Consider the following 12654-nt stretch of genomic DNA (forward strand, 5'->3'; position numbering starts at 1 on the left):
GCTTTTCCAAAATGTTTGCATTTGTCCTGCAGGCAGGGGAGGACCGCTGGGGCACTGATGAGCTTGCCTTCAATGAAGTCTTGGCCAAGAGGAGCCACAAGCAATTACGGGCCACCTTTCAAGCCTACCAGATTGTAAGTAAACAAGCACCAGGGCAATGGAGTTCACACCAAAACGACTATTTCCAAAAGAAGTCCAGATCAGGGATAAGGAACTGTGGGGGTGTTTTACAACAGCAGCTCTTAATCAGAGATGATTTTGCTTCTTCCCCACCTCAAGGAATAATTGGTAATGTCTGGAAACATTTGGGTTGTCACCTTGGGTGTTGGGGAGGCAACGCTAAGAGCACCTAGTAGGTCAAGGCTATTATACATCCTACAATGCACAGGACAGCCCCACAACAAAGGCTTGTCCAGCTCCAAATGTAGTGCCAAGGTTGGGAACCCCTGCTTAACAGCAGAGGCTAGGAAAGCAGAGGAGTGTCAAGGTGAAGAGCAAAGCCCTAGAGTCAACATCCAGGTTCAAATCCATGTCCTATCACTGGCAGACTCTCTGTCCTCATTTGTAAAATGGGACAATAATCTTCATCGTCACACCCTCTTGGGCTTCTTTCAAGAGTTAAATAATATAGAGGAGCCCCAATGGCTCAGTCGGTTAAGCGTCTGACTTGCGCTCAGGTCATGATTTCACTGTTCATGATGAGTTCGGGGCCCCGCGTCGGGCTCTGTGCTGACAGCTCGGAGACTGGAGCCTGCTTAGGATTCTGTGTCTCCCTCTCTCTCCACCCCTCCCCTACTCATGCTCTGTCTCTCTCTGTCTTTCTCTCAAAAATAAACATTAAAAAAAAGTTAAATAATAAATGTAAAAGGCTCAGAATAGTACCTGGCGTGTGGTAAGCACACAAATGTTCTCTCTTACTATTATTCCAGTTTATAGTTGGGTTAACAGAGTGCCTACCACTCCCAAGACAGATGAGATATACCTCAGAGATACTCCTGAAAAGATGTGTATAAATTGCTGTTTACAATTATTTTTTATCTGATGATAATCTTAAGCCAACAAGATGAATTAGTTACTTCAAAGCATTTAGTGGTGAGTCCTTCCTTGAAAATCAGTCTTTCATTGCAAGAAGCCTTTTGTGGAGTATCAGATTTTTTTGGTCTCCTATTTTATAATTGTAGAGTGCTTTTAACTATTCAAAGCCCTTCTGTGCCCTGTATCTCATTCCAATTTCACAACAATCCTGTAACGGTAATGTCGACTAAGCAGCCATTGTTACCTACAACTGCTGGACAAGGAAAGTCTGTTATGAGTAAGGCGCCATCTGTAACTTATCAGGACCACACAGCAAGCCGGTAGCAGAAAGTGGATGAGAACAGCAAGATTCCCCAGCCCGAGCTTCTACCTCGGCGGGAGCTGGCCACTCCTCACTCGAAATAGCATTTCCTATGTGTTGCCAGCAGATGAAAAGACAATAAAGCTTGGGAATTTTATCATTACTGTATATAAGCCTGGAGGGCCTTTTGCTTTCAAATCATGCCCAGAGTCATGATCAAAGCCAGCTGACCCTGCGTTCCTCTGGCCTCTGCTCCTGGAACGGGGTAGACTCTGAGCTGGAAGACTTCTTCATGACCTACACCCTCTTCCCATGTGGCTGGGGCCATGGATGGAGTTTCTGGGGATGGCTGCCATTGGTGATCACTGTGGAAACACACATACATGTTAGCATGCATGTGTGCGTGTGTGCGTGTGTGTGTGTGTATACATGAACTGCTAACGACCTACAAGGATATTCTCCAGGCCAATTGTTCTCAAAATTAATCCCCAAATAGCAGCATCAGTATCACTTGTGAACATGTTAAAAATGAGAATTCTCTTATTTAAAGAGAGAGAGAGAGAGAGAGAGAGAGAGAGAGAGAGAGGCACCTGGGTGGTTCAGTTGGTTAAGAGTCCAACTCTTGATTTCGGCTCAGGTCATGATGTCACGGTTGGTAGGTTCGACCCCCGCATTAGGCTCCATGCTAACAGTGCAGAGTCTGTTTGGGATTCTCTCTTTCAGCCTCTCACTCTGCCCCTCCCCTGCTGTCTCTCCCTCAAAATAAATAAACTTAAAAAAAAAGAGAGAGGGAATGCTCAGCCCCCCACCCTGGACCTACTGAATCAGAGAGAGTCCTAGAGTGTATGTTTCAACAAGTCTTTCCGGTGATTCTGGTGCCTGTTAAAATCACAAAGGTCTGCTCTAGACCGCTAGCTCTATGAGCCAGAGCAAGTCATTAAGGATTCCGGACCTCGGTTTCCCCAACTGTCAAACAGGGATAACGATGGTACTGACTTCATAGGGTTAGTAAAGATTAATGAATTAATAGAAATAAAGTGCTAAAAATAAAGTGCTGGCATGCCATAGGCGTTCAGTAAACACCAGCAACTGTTAGTTGTCTCCTTATGTGAACCAACAAAGCCCAAATGGACAATAAAATAATTTACTGATTTAGTGATTCTTTACATGAAACTAGCTCTAAATACTACCTGTTCCTCTATTCCCAAAACTTCCCCAGAACACCATCTGTTTTGATTCTTATCACTGATTTTTGTGAGTTCACCCTGATCTCATGACCCTAGTTCATAAGTTTTCACAAGGGTCTCTGGCTAAAAGCAATAAACCGCTAGCATGAGATCATGGGAGTCTATTACGTTGCGTAGCTTGCCCTGGCATAGAGATGAATTTTTATTTTTGGCATGAAAACGTTAGGGTTTTGCCCTCTAAGCTTGAGTCTTAACTACTAACGCTCCCAGAAATCCTCACCAAGAAACTGTGTTTGCGGCCCTGCTACACCAGGCAGGAATATCACCGTCCCGAAGGTGACCAAACATGAAAGGCTTGTGCAGCTATAAAGCTGAAGGAAGTTCCCTACGCAGGGCTTAGTATGAATTGTAGGTACACATACCCACAGCGCAGGCACACTGCGTCCCCACCACGTCAGTCACCACTTCTCTCCTGTCCTCTATGTGTTCCTGAGCTCGTTCCAGAGCCTCTAGTCCTGTACCTTCTGTGGCCAAACCCAGAGGGCATAGGATTCTGCTATGAGAATGCTGTCACTATGGGTGAATAGGTTTTGAAAGAAAGAAATGTCTCCCCTATTCTTCTAGTAATCTCCCTACGGTCAACGCTACCTGGTAACGAGAGGCCTTTGAGGCTTGTGTGGAATCTACCCCAGTGATGTTTTTTTGTACTAAGATCAGAAAACCTGGTCTGTCTAAAGAGCCCCCTAAGAATTAAGTGTTCCGGGAACTGAAGTGAAAAGCCTGCCATTTGCAAAGGAGATTCACTTGGGCCAGTCGATTGTTTTCCATTTGTGTTCTCTGGAGCCCCGGGAGGTGCCTTGGTAGCTACCAGGAGGGGAATGTGGGCAGGAGGTTGATAGAGAAGAGGGGGCAATGTGAACAGTGCCCCCTGGAGTTGTGTGGCAAAAAGACTGAGAAAGCAGAAACCTGGCAATGCTGTCCCAGCACTAACAATAGAAACAGAAAGCGGTTTAAAGTGAGGATTATTTTTTTAGTAAATGCAGACCCGTGTGAACAAGATGTCCTCTTGAAATGCAATCTCGGCCTACAGAACAAGAACGCTGTTCATGGGAAAGTGGTACCAGTCCCTTTCGAAACGCCAGCTCCCACATCAAACCCAAGAGAGGCCAGGAGCAACTAAGGAAGGGACAGAACAGAAAGCCCCCAGGCAATCCCCACCGTCTACGTCCCTTACCCACACCAGACCTCTAGGTGTCAAACCACGACAAGGAGACCGAGAAACCTCATTACATCTCGACCTCTCCCCCCCCCCCCCCCCAAATCAATTGTGCGTGCATCACAAAGGCTATTTTGTTTACTAGTGTTTTCAGAATAAACTACATACACTCTGGCTGGTGTGTCCTCAAAGGCCCCAACTATTTATGGAACCACCGTTGTGTCATAGCCTCAAAAAATAACTTCTAAGAAAGAAGTTTCTGTATTCTTAATGCTTAACTGCACTTCCCCAAACCCAACAAAGAGTTCTCCTTTCTTTTATTTGCCTGCCCTGAGTTTGGCCCAGGTGGTACTTGCATTAAGCATTGTCACAATACACTCTGAACTTCAGCTTCTGTAAATATTTGGAAAGAAACCCAGCGTGTAATGCTGTGCAGAGTGGTATGTGAGCCGGTGGTGAATATAGGATCATTTAGAATCACCCCCAGGGTGAAGGAAAGTGACGTTTTGACATGGTCAGCCCCCTGGCTTCCAGCCCACGCAGCCCCATTCTATCAAAAACGTTGGACCAAGTCCTTACTGTGAACTTCACAGCCTGTACTACTTATGTCACCCAAACTGTGGCTGGCTGAGTCCCCAGTCCCAGGACATGGGAGATGAGAAAAGTGTGGGTAAGATGATTAATAACCACAACCTCCTAGAGAATTGGAAATGAAAAGAATTTTAAGAACATATTGGAAACTAAACTATTATAGAGATGTAAAGAATTATTTTACAATATATATTCATTGTTCTTCCACTCCCAATTGTACAGGTGAGGAAACTGAGGCCAAGGGAATTGTCCTGATCCAAGGAAGGGACCAAATCCATTAGGGGTCAAAAGCCATCAGCCATAAGAGCCCCCACTCAAATGTAAGGCACGGAGCAGGATAGGTTCCTTAAAGTCACGTGACCAAATCTGGAAGAGTTTAGTGCTTTTTGTAGACAAGTGACCCCAGGAGTGCCAAAGCCAAGAGCAAGACCTGTGATAATGGCTGGCCTTTGATTGTCCTTCCAGCTCATCAACAAAGACATCGAAGAGGCCATTGAAGCAGAAACGTCGGGAGACGTGCAGAAGGCCTACTTAACTCTTGGTAAAGTAAACCTAGCAGAGTCCCTGACTTAGGGTGGGCTCCCTGGAATCAGGCTCAGAGTCGGAGGTTTGCATGTGGGAAGACTTTAGGGAATAGTTCGGGAACAACACACCTCAGCAGCATTGGGTAAGGGAGAGAGTAAGCATGACGCAGCTGTTAACGGGGGGCGGGGGCTTTGCTGGTCCCCCATGGAGCCCTGGAGCCAGGAGGCAAGGGGGCAAGGTGTTTAAACCACACACCAAGCAACCGGTGGATGCTGGCCGCAACCCCGGAGCATTTGCAATGGTGGGTAAGGCAGGGCCTTGGAGGGCCACTTCTGGGGAGGGACTCAGCTGTGAGCAGCCAGTAGGCCGCAGATGGAATGAGTGCATCGGTCCCAAAGAGGGCCTCTGGGCGATGCATCATGGCATCCACTACAGTCTCATTAAGATCGTGGGTCGACGAGAAGAGCATCTGTCAACAGGCTGCAGCATTGTCTAGTCTCAGGGAGCCATATGTGGTTCAGCCAGGTTTCCAACCTATGAACAAGTTTTTGCATATGCCTGATGGCTCGAGGGTGTTCTTTTCCACTTGATTCCCTTCAACATTTAGAATGAATGAGGTCTCTTGAGAAAGAGTGGGGAGGGAGACCAGATCTTTATTGTGCCAAGCGAGCACACCAGCACCTTCTCTCCAGGTGTTGCCCATAGGCAGGAAAGAGCGGAGAGACGGGCATGGGGCTGTGTCTGGCAGGCTCCTTTCTTCCTTTCTGCAAGCCCCGGAATGAAGCCATTGTCCATTGTCCATACTCTCCTGTGGCGAGGAGTCGAGGGCACCACCTCAAATAGCACAAGAAACGGAAAGACGGGTCCCCGGAAGAGGAAGAATTGAAAAAGTAGTCCTGGAAGTTAAAAAATGTGCTCTATCTGCCAAACTTTTTGTTTTGCTTTTTGTGGGGGCTTTAAAAAATTTTTTTAAACAATGTCAGCAATTGATTTTTTTTAGTCCGTCCTCATTTTGCATTCAAATTAGCAGGGCCTCTACTAATTTGACCTCTACCATGATGTAGAGAGGCCTAAACATCCCTAGTGTCACTCCTGACCCCAACTGGACATACATGGACAACTGTCCTTGGGGCTTAAAAGATGAGTCTCTTAAGTAAATGGAGAGATCCACTAACAGCCTGACTCAAAGGCTCCAAATTCTTCCTTTCTGTGCTGGCAGTGCAAAGAATCAGGAAAATACCAGAGTTCAGTCAGAAGATTATACCAATGATGATAAACCACTATCAATATTATTAACAGTAGCAAAACCATTCAATTGTTTAACATTTAGTTAGCACCTACCCGGGCTGGGGGTTGCGCTTGGTGAGGGGATCAGAGGTAAATAGGTCCAGTTCTTGCTCTTAGGAAGTTTCAAGTCCATGGTGGAAACAAACAAATCAGCAGATTAGGTTACAGTAAAGATAAAAACAAAAACAACCAGAGTGAGGAGGGTACAGAGGAAGGAACAGCCACATCCCTGGAGACGGGGAACATAAAATGCAGGACTTAGGTATGCTCCGGTGGTAGGAAACTTCAAAGTGATTAGAAACGACCTTAAGTATAAACCACACAAGCTGTAGAGCATGACTTTACGGTTGTATTTTCGAGACACTTCCCACCCCCACTCATACCTGACTCATAAAGATGCCGGTTTACGGTTAAATTTGAGACCAAATGACTCCTACCACTTGCATGCTCTGGGGCAGCACTTTTCCAGTGGGCTCCAGGGCCCACCTGCACCAGAATCACCTATAGAGAGGTATGTGAAAATACAGATTCCTGGGCCCTATCTCAGGCTCCCTATTAGAATCTCCAAGAATGGAGCCCAGAAGCCGCACTTTTACAAGCTCCCCAAGGGATTGTCTTCTCCTCATCATGGCTGGCTATCCTGCCTTCCAGATACCACAGGGTATATGCCCACATTTTCCCTGGCTAGCCCCATCCAGACTCTTGAGGGATTCCTTCGGCAGCTAACAACAGACCTTATTCACCAGGCATAGATTGCATACAATAGAAAAGCTGAGAAATCTCTTCCCAGAACATCAGGAAGAAGGAATGCCAGGGGAGAAGACACCTATGAAGGGTTGGAACACACGGACATTAGGCATTTCAGCATCAACGTGTCCTGCCTGGGGGGGGGTCTTAAGTGAGTCTCAAGTATGCCACTCCCCAAACTGACAGGCTCCCCCCACCAACCACCACTAATCCAGCAGCTTTTTGGATTGTTCTCAGGATACAGAGGTCAGACACCTGGGGCTGGGCTTTTCTGTTCTCCTGAAACTCTGGTGGCTTCCACATGGCCTATAAAAGAGACAGACCCCCCACCTAGATGCTACTTCCCTAATCCTGTTCCCTTCCAATTCTCGGAAGCATCAATCATATAGGCAATTACATAAAAGCAAGAGTTCCCATCCCAGGACATATCAAGGATGCACATCCCACACTTACACTCAATGTATTACTTGCTATCAATCACTAACATCAAAAATGTTGAGTGTTCTAGGTAAATGCCAACACCTAAAGAGTAAATGGTTCGTTTCCCCAAAGTGTTTGTCCTGATGGGCCCCCCTAAGCATGGGAGGAGGGGAGAGGAACAATGATTTCTCCCCAGGAGTAGAGAGGCACTGTGCTTCACTAATCTGTGGATGAGATCAAAGCTGGCAGGCAAGGGGAGGACCAGAAAAGAGCAGCTAGCAAGAACACAGGAAGGTGGCCTGTAGACAGCATCAAACATTTCATGAGGCCGCATCCCAGATGGAGAGCTCAGACTGTGGGGCACTTGGAAAAGATTCCAAGATGAAACTCACCGAGCAAACCCAGTGAGGAAAAACAAAGGGTGGGAAAGATGTTTAGCACATCCTGGCGGCAGTCCAGCTGAGTGAGTCTTCGAGATTCTGAAGTTTTATTACAGCAGAGTCCCCAGCCAATCTGTATTTCCCCTCTGAACCCAACGCCAGCATCAGAGATTTCATTCAGATAAGAAAAGTTACTCCTGCTGGTAAGAACCATGAATTTGGCAGGGAAAGCCTGAGGGTGGCGCAGCGTTCCTCCTCCCCTGAAGGGTCTTCAGGGACCAGCAGAGGGGTTTTGACTCAGTTCTTGGTTGAAGAGCCCAGGTGCCCTGACCCGGGGGAATCTTCCAGATCCCACTAGAGTGTGAAGTCTGCTCCTTTCAAACACCTGTCTCACAACTGAGTCAGCTCCAAGGACAGCCAGGTGATACGGGGGGGCAGCTCTGTTCCTTCGGAGGGTCTCCATGTTCTTCAACAACATGTAAAAGCCTCACCTTCTCTTGTCCCTCATCCTGCCCAGTGAGGTGTGCCCGGGACCAGGAGGGCTATTTTGCTGACCGTCTGTACAAGTCCATGAAGGGTGCAGGCACCGATGAGGAGACACTAATTCACATCATCGTGACCAGGGCTGAGGTAAGACACACTCCACTCCCAGCACGTGGGCCACCACTTCTCTTTTGGCCACCGCTGATGTCATCAACAAAGTTTTTCTTAAGGGTTTATTTACAGAAAAAGTGAAACACAGACAGCCCTCGCCTTCCCAGACTTTGTGGAAGACCTTGTGCCATGCTTCAATCTGTTTCTTTTTATAAAAATACAATAATGATAGTTGCTTCTATTTTTGCCATGTGTGGCTCCAGAGAGCTCGGGGCCTGTGCACGGGGACCTGGGGGAGTGCAGCCCACGCTCGGCTCCACTGTAAGGAAGACGGACCAGAGACACTGCAAGGATGGGGACGGACGAGGTCACCCAGCAGCAGAGACAATGAGCAAATGACTGCCTCGCTCCCCAGCCAGGCCTTTAATTAAACACACCACAGAAGCACAGCTTTGCACAAAAGACACATCAGGGGGCGCCTGGGTGGCGCAGTCGGTTAAGCTTCCGACTTCAGCCAGGTCACGATCTCGCGGTCCGGGAGTTCGAGCCCCGCGTCGGGCTCTGGGCTGATGGCTCAGAGCCTGGAGCCTGTTTCTGATTCTGTGTCTCCCTCTCTCTCTGCCCCTCCCCCGTTCATGCTCTGTCTCTCTCTGTCCCAAAAAATAAATAAACGTTAAAAAAGACACATCAGTACAAGACAGTATTTCTCAACCTTTTTAAAAAAATTTTTTAATGTTTATTTACTTTTGAGAGAGAGAGACAAAGCACGAGCAGGGGAGGGGCAGAGAGAGAGAGAGAGAGAGAGAGAGAGAGAGAGAGAGAGAGACAGATCCTGAAACAGGCCTCAGGTTCCGAGCTGTCAGCACAGAGCCCGATGCGGGGCTCAAACTCATGAATCGCAACATCACGACCTGAGCGGAAGTCTGACGCTTAACCGACTGAGCCACCCAGGCGTCCCTCAACCTTTTTTAAAATTATTAGTAGTAATCGTCCCACTAAGGAGCCTTTTGGGGCCCAGTTTTTTCCTAATTGCCACTCCCCCAAAACATGAACACCACAGAGGGACTTTGTATCTGTTTATGTTCCGTTTACACATATTCTGTCATATTCTGTATGTATATATTGTGTTCAGTAAACACATCTATAGATTGTGTTCTGTATGCATGTGCGCGCGTGTGCGCGCCTGTGTGTGTGTGTGCACGCGCGCGTTTTGACATAAAAAGATTAAGGTTCTTTTCACCCTCTAAGAATGCATTTTTGCCCTGTTGGGAGCGATATCGCCCACCTTTGGGAATGCATGACTGTAAGAAAGAGGGAGATGAGCACCCACGGCCTGTGAGCAGCTGTCGAGATTCAGCACGGATGCTCTGGCACACGGGTCACAGAGGGAAGGAGGGACAAGTGAAGGGGAAATGGCATCTCGACCGCAGTGGGAGAAGCCTTGGAGAATGAAGTGTAACTGAGCACTTGAAAAACCACAGACATCTTCCCTCAAAAAAAAAAAAAAAAATTGTTAAATGAAGGGGGACAGATCCCAACCCAAATCCTGGCCCATGGCTTTGACAAATAATACTTAACATCTGACACCATTTTTAAATATAACTTAGCAACAAGACCGTTCTTTCGTTTTTATTTCTATTCCAGGAATTTCTCCTCCCCCTCCACTGTTCATAGTTTTCTTCTGGCTTACTGTCTGTTTCTCTTGCTCTCCCTTCCTTCCCTTCCCCATCTCTCTGCCACTCTCCTGAGTTCTCTCCTCCACTGTCTCTCCAGATCTCCACGGTCTCTGTCTCTCTGTCTCTTAGCAAACCATCTCCATCCCCCCATGCTCCTGCCAAAGTCTCAAGAGATTCTGAGGCTCATAGAAGCATGTGCAACATGGAGCAGGGTGGGGGTTCTGAAAGACCCCAGAGGGTTGGAACATTCTGGAGGGCCCACCAGAGCTCTGTCCCATCTTAGTATTGGCCACATGTCCTGGGATAGTTTAGGAGACTAAGCATCTCCTTGGAATGCTTCAGGTCCAGCCAGATATATTGGCCATACCCTAATCTCTCCAAAGCCCCATAATACTAGAACAGAACCCCGGTGTGCCCCATCCCACCCCCACACTGACTGACACGTCCTGCCCCCTCCCCCAGCCAAGTAGCGGACAAGTCGGGGGACGGGGAGGGGGCACAGGCAACATCCTGCCGGAGTCTCCCTCCTGCTCAGCATCCGCTTGGCACAATCCTTCATTCCCCTGCCTTCTGCTCTCATCTTCTTTCTTAGTTCATCCCTCCAACTGGGGCAGGAGGAAAAAGAACCAGAAGGCTGAATGACGGGTTGTGGATCTGTCTGGAATGCACGATAGAGTCTAAAGTTTTAAAAATTATAAAAAGAACACAACTCCTGGTTAAAGAGAGCTCTCTGCTTCTTTTACGAGACACACTGTGTTCTCTCTGTACTTACATCTTTTCTGTTGCCAGTATTGTCTCCCTCACTAGGTTCTAAGAATATCTGGAGCGGAACAATCTTCTTATTTGTTTTTCTTCTGAGTCCTCTGCCCATTTCCAGCACCCAGGTTTTTCAAGCTTTCAATGAATTAGGTCGAAAATAAGTCCTACAAATTGGTATCGATTTGAATTGTATTGATTGGCATTAATGGTCCTGCTGATCAGGGTACAAGAAGGAAAAAAAAAGCTTCATTTCAAATCTCTGTGTTGATAATTTTCTTAACCCTATACCAAGAGTCAGCAAATTGTGACCTGCAGGTGGGCCTGTTTTTATATAGGCTTGCTACCTAAGAATGATTCGTTTTTAAATGACTGTAAAAAACTCAAGGGAAAAATATTTTGTAATACATAAAAATCATCTGAAACTCAAGTTTTTGTGTCCATAAATAAATTTATACTGGGATATATATATATATATATATATATATATATATATATATATATTCACCTCTGTAACCGGAGCTGGACTCGGCTTTCCTTTTCCCATCCATAAAATAATAGTAATAATAGTGATAGCCCCTACCTCCAAGGGTTGTGTTGAGGCATACATGAGCAAATGAGTGTAATGTATTCAGAACAGTGCCCACCTGCATTCATAGTGAACACCCTATAGATGTCCTTGTCCTCACTGCTGTCGTCATTTCTCCTACAGGTGGACCTTCAGGGGATAAAGGCAAAGTTCCAAGAGAAGTATCAGAAGTCTCTGTCTGACATGGTTTGCTCAGACACGTCTGGGGACTTCCAGAAACTGCTGGTGGCCCTCTTGCACTGAAGCAAGCCAGAGCAGTGGAAGGACAGGGAGGAGCCACCTTTGTCAAGAGCCCATTTCAAACCAGATTTGCAAATGTGACTCCAGCACAAAAAGTACTGAAGAGTTCTGGCTTATTGTCTTGCCAGCTTGAATACTGTAGCCAGGCCAAGCTGTTTAGGTGAAGGGCAGCAGCCTCAAGACACTTGTGCAGGTCACCCTGAATGCTGGCTTAGCAAGTATCTGAGCTGCCTTTCAGCTTTCCTTTAGCGTGGCAACCTGAATGCTTTCTGAGCACAAATGAAATTCGCAGTTGATGAAAACACTATACTTGTAATAAAACATTCAGAAGAGTATGTATCAAATAGAGGCGGGTAAAGACTGAATGGTTAAGGTACAGGGAAGACAAAATTAACCAATTCATCAGTGTTCCTTCTGTGCGTTCAATCTCAAATGCTCAATGTTAATTAAAGTGGATTATGCCCCCATCAGCTGCTTTTCCAAAGACTGGGTTGATTCGTTTTGGCTCTTGTCCTGGAAGTATATGACTTGTGAAATTCAAACATATGTGGGAAAGGCATATAACAACTTTAATTAATAACCACCAAAGATAACAATCAAGGCTAGCAGTAAGGAAACAATTGAGGTGCCCGTGTGGAATGTAACTAGGGGTAAGATTCATGGCTACCTTGTATAAATGGTTCTTCTTATTTCTCTAGACATTTGACCCACTTGAGCCTTACCTCTGATCTTCAAATACAATTAGGCTGGGCATGGTGCCAACAGGATCAAGGTCAATGGTCTGACTCTCAAATGGATTGGTTCCACACCAATAGAATCTCTGTTCAAGATGTTTGTCTCACAGCCATGAGTTACTAGACGTAGAGGGGTCTGTCAAGAGAACATGGACACTTTGATCCAATAATTACAGTTATCATTCATTGGGCAATTATTTGTGTCTGGCACTGCTCAGTAGCACACTTTCATGTCTAATCCTCTCAACAGCCCTATAAGGTTACTATTACTCCCATGTATCAGTTGAAGAAACTGGAGAGTTCATTCCCAGGCCAGTAATGTAGACCGATGCCTCTGTATTCAACAGAATGCTGTAAGTAAGTTAATATAGGCAGG

At 46.5% G+C, this 12654-nt stretch overlaps 1 protein-coding gene and 1 long non-coding RNA gene across 7 annotated transcripts in view; one reads left to right on the plus strand and one right to left on the minus strand.

Moving 5' to 3' along the window:
• Positions 1 to 12014, plus strand: part of ANXA13 (annexin A13) — a 52085-nt gene extending 40071 nt beyond the window's left edge. For both annotated transcript variants that reach the window (XM_025922860.2, XM_086695017.1), the window contains 4 exons: positions 33 to 134; positions 4796 to 4871; positions 8207 to 8319; positions 11428 to 12014. In XM_025922860.2, the coding sequence (XP_025778645.2) occupies positions 33 to 134; positions 4796 to 4871; positions 8207 to 8319; positions 11428 to 11547 (411 nt within the window). In that variant the 3' untranslated portion in view covers positions 11548 to 12014. The remainder of the gene's footprint in view (positions 1 to 32; positions 135 to 4795; positions 4872 to 8206; positions 8320 to 11427) is intronic.
• Positions 1 to 12654, minus strand: part of LOC147571853 (uncharacterized) — a 113438-nt gene that overhangs the window by 48391 nt on the left and 52393 nt on the right. For all 5 annotated transcript variants that reach the window (XR_015246532.1, XR_015246529.1, XR_015246528.1 and 2 more), the window contains exon 2: positions 12267 to 12414. This is a non-coding gene — a long non-coding RNA (uncharacterized LOC147571853). The remainder of the gene's footprint in view (positions 1 to 12266; positions 12415 to 12654) is intronic.

Source organism: Puma concolor, chromosome F2 (genome assembly GCF_028749965.1).
Source record: "Puma concolor isolate L17-30 chromosome F2, mPumCon1.1.hap2, whole genome shotgun sequence".
In the NCBI taxonomy this organism is placed as follows: domain Eukaryota; kingdom Metazoa; phylum Chordata; class Mammalia; order Carnivora; family Felidae; genus Puma; species Puma concolor.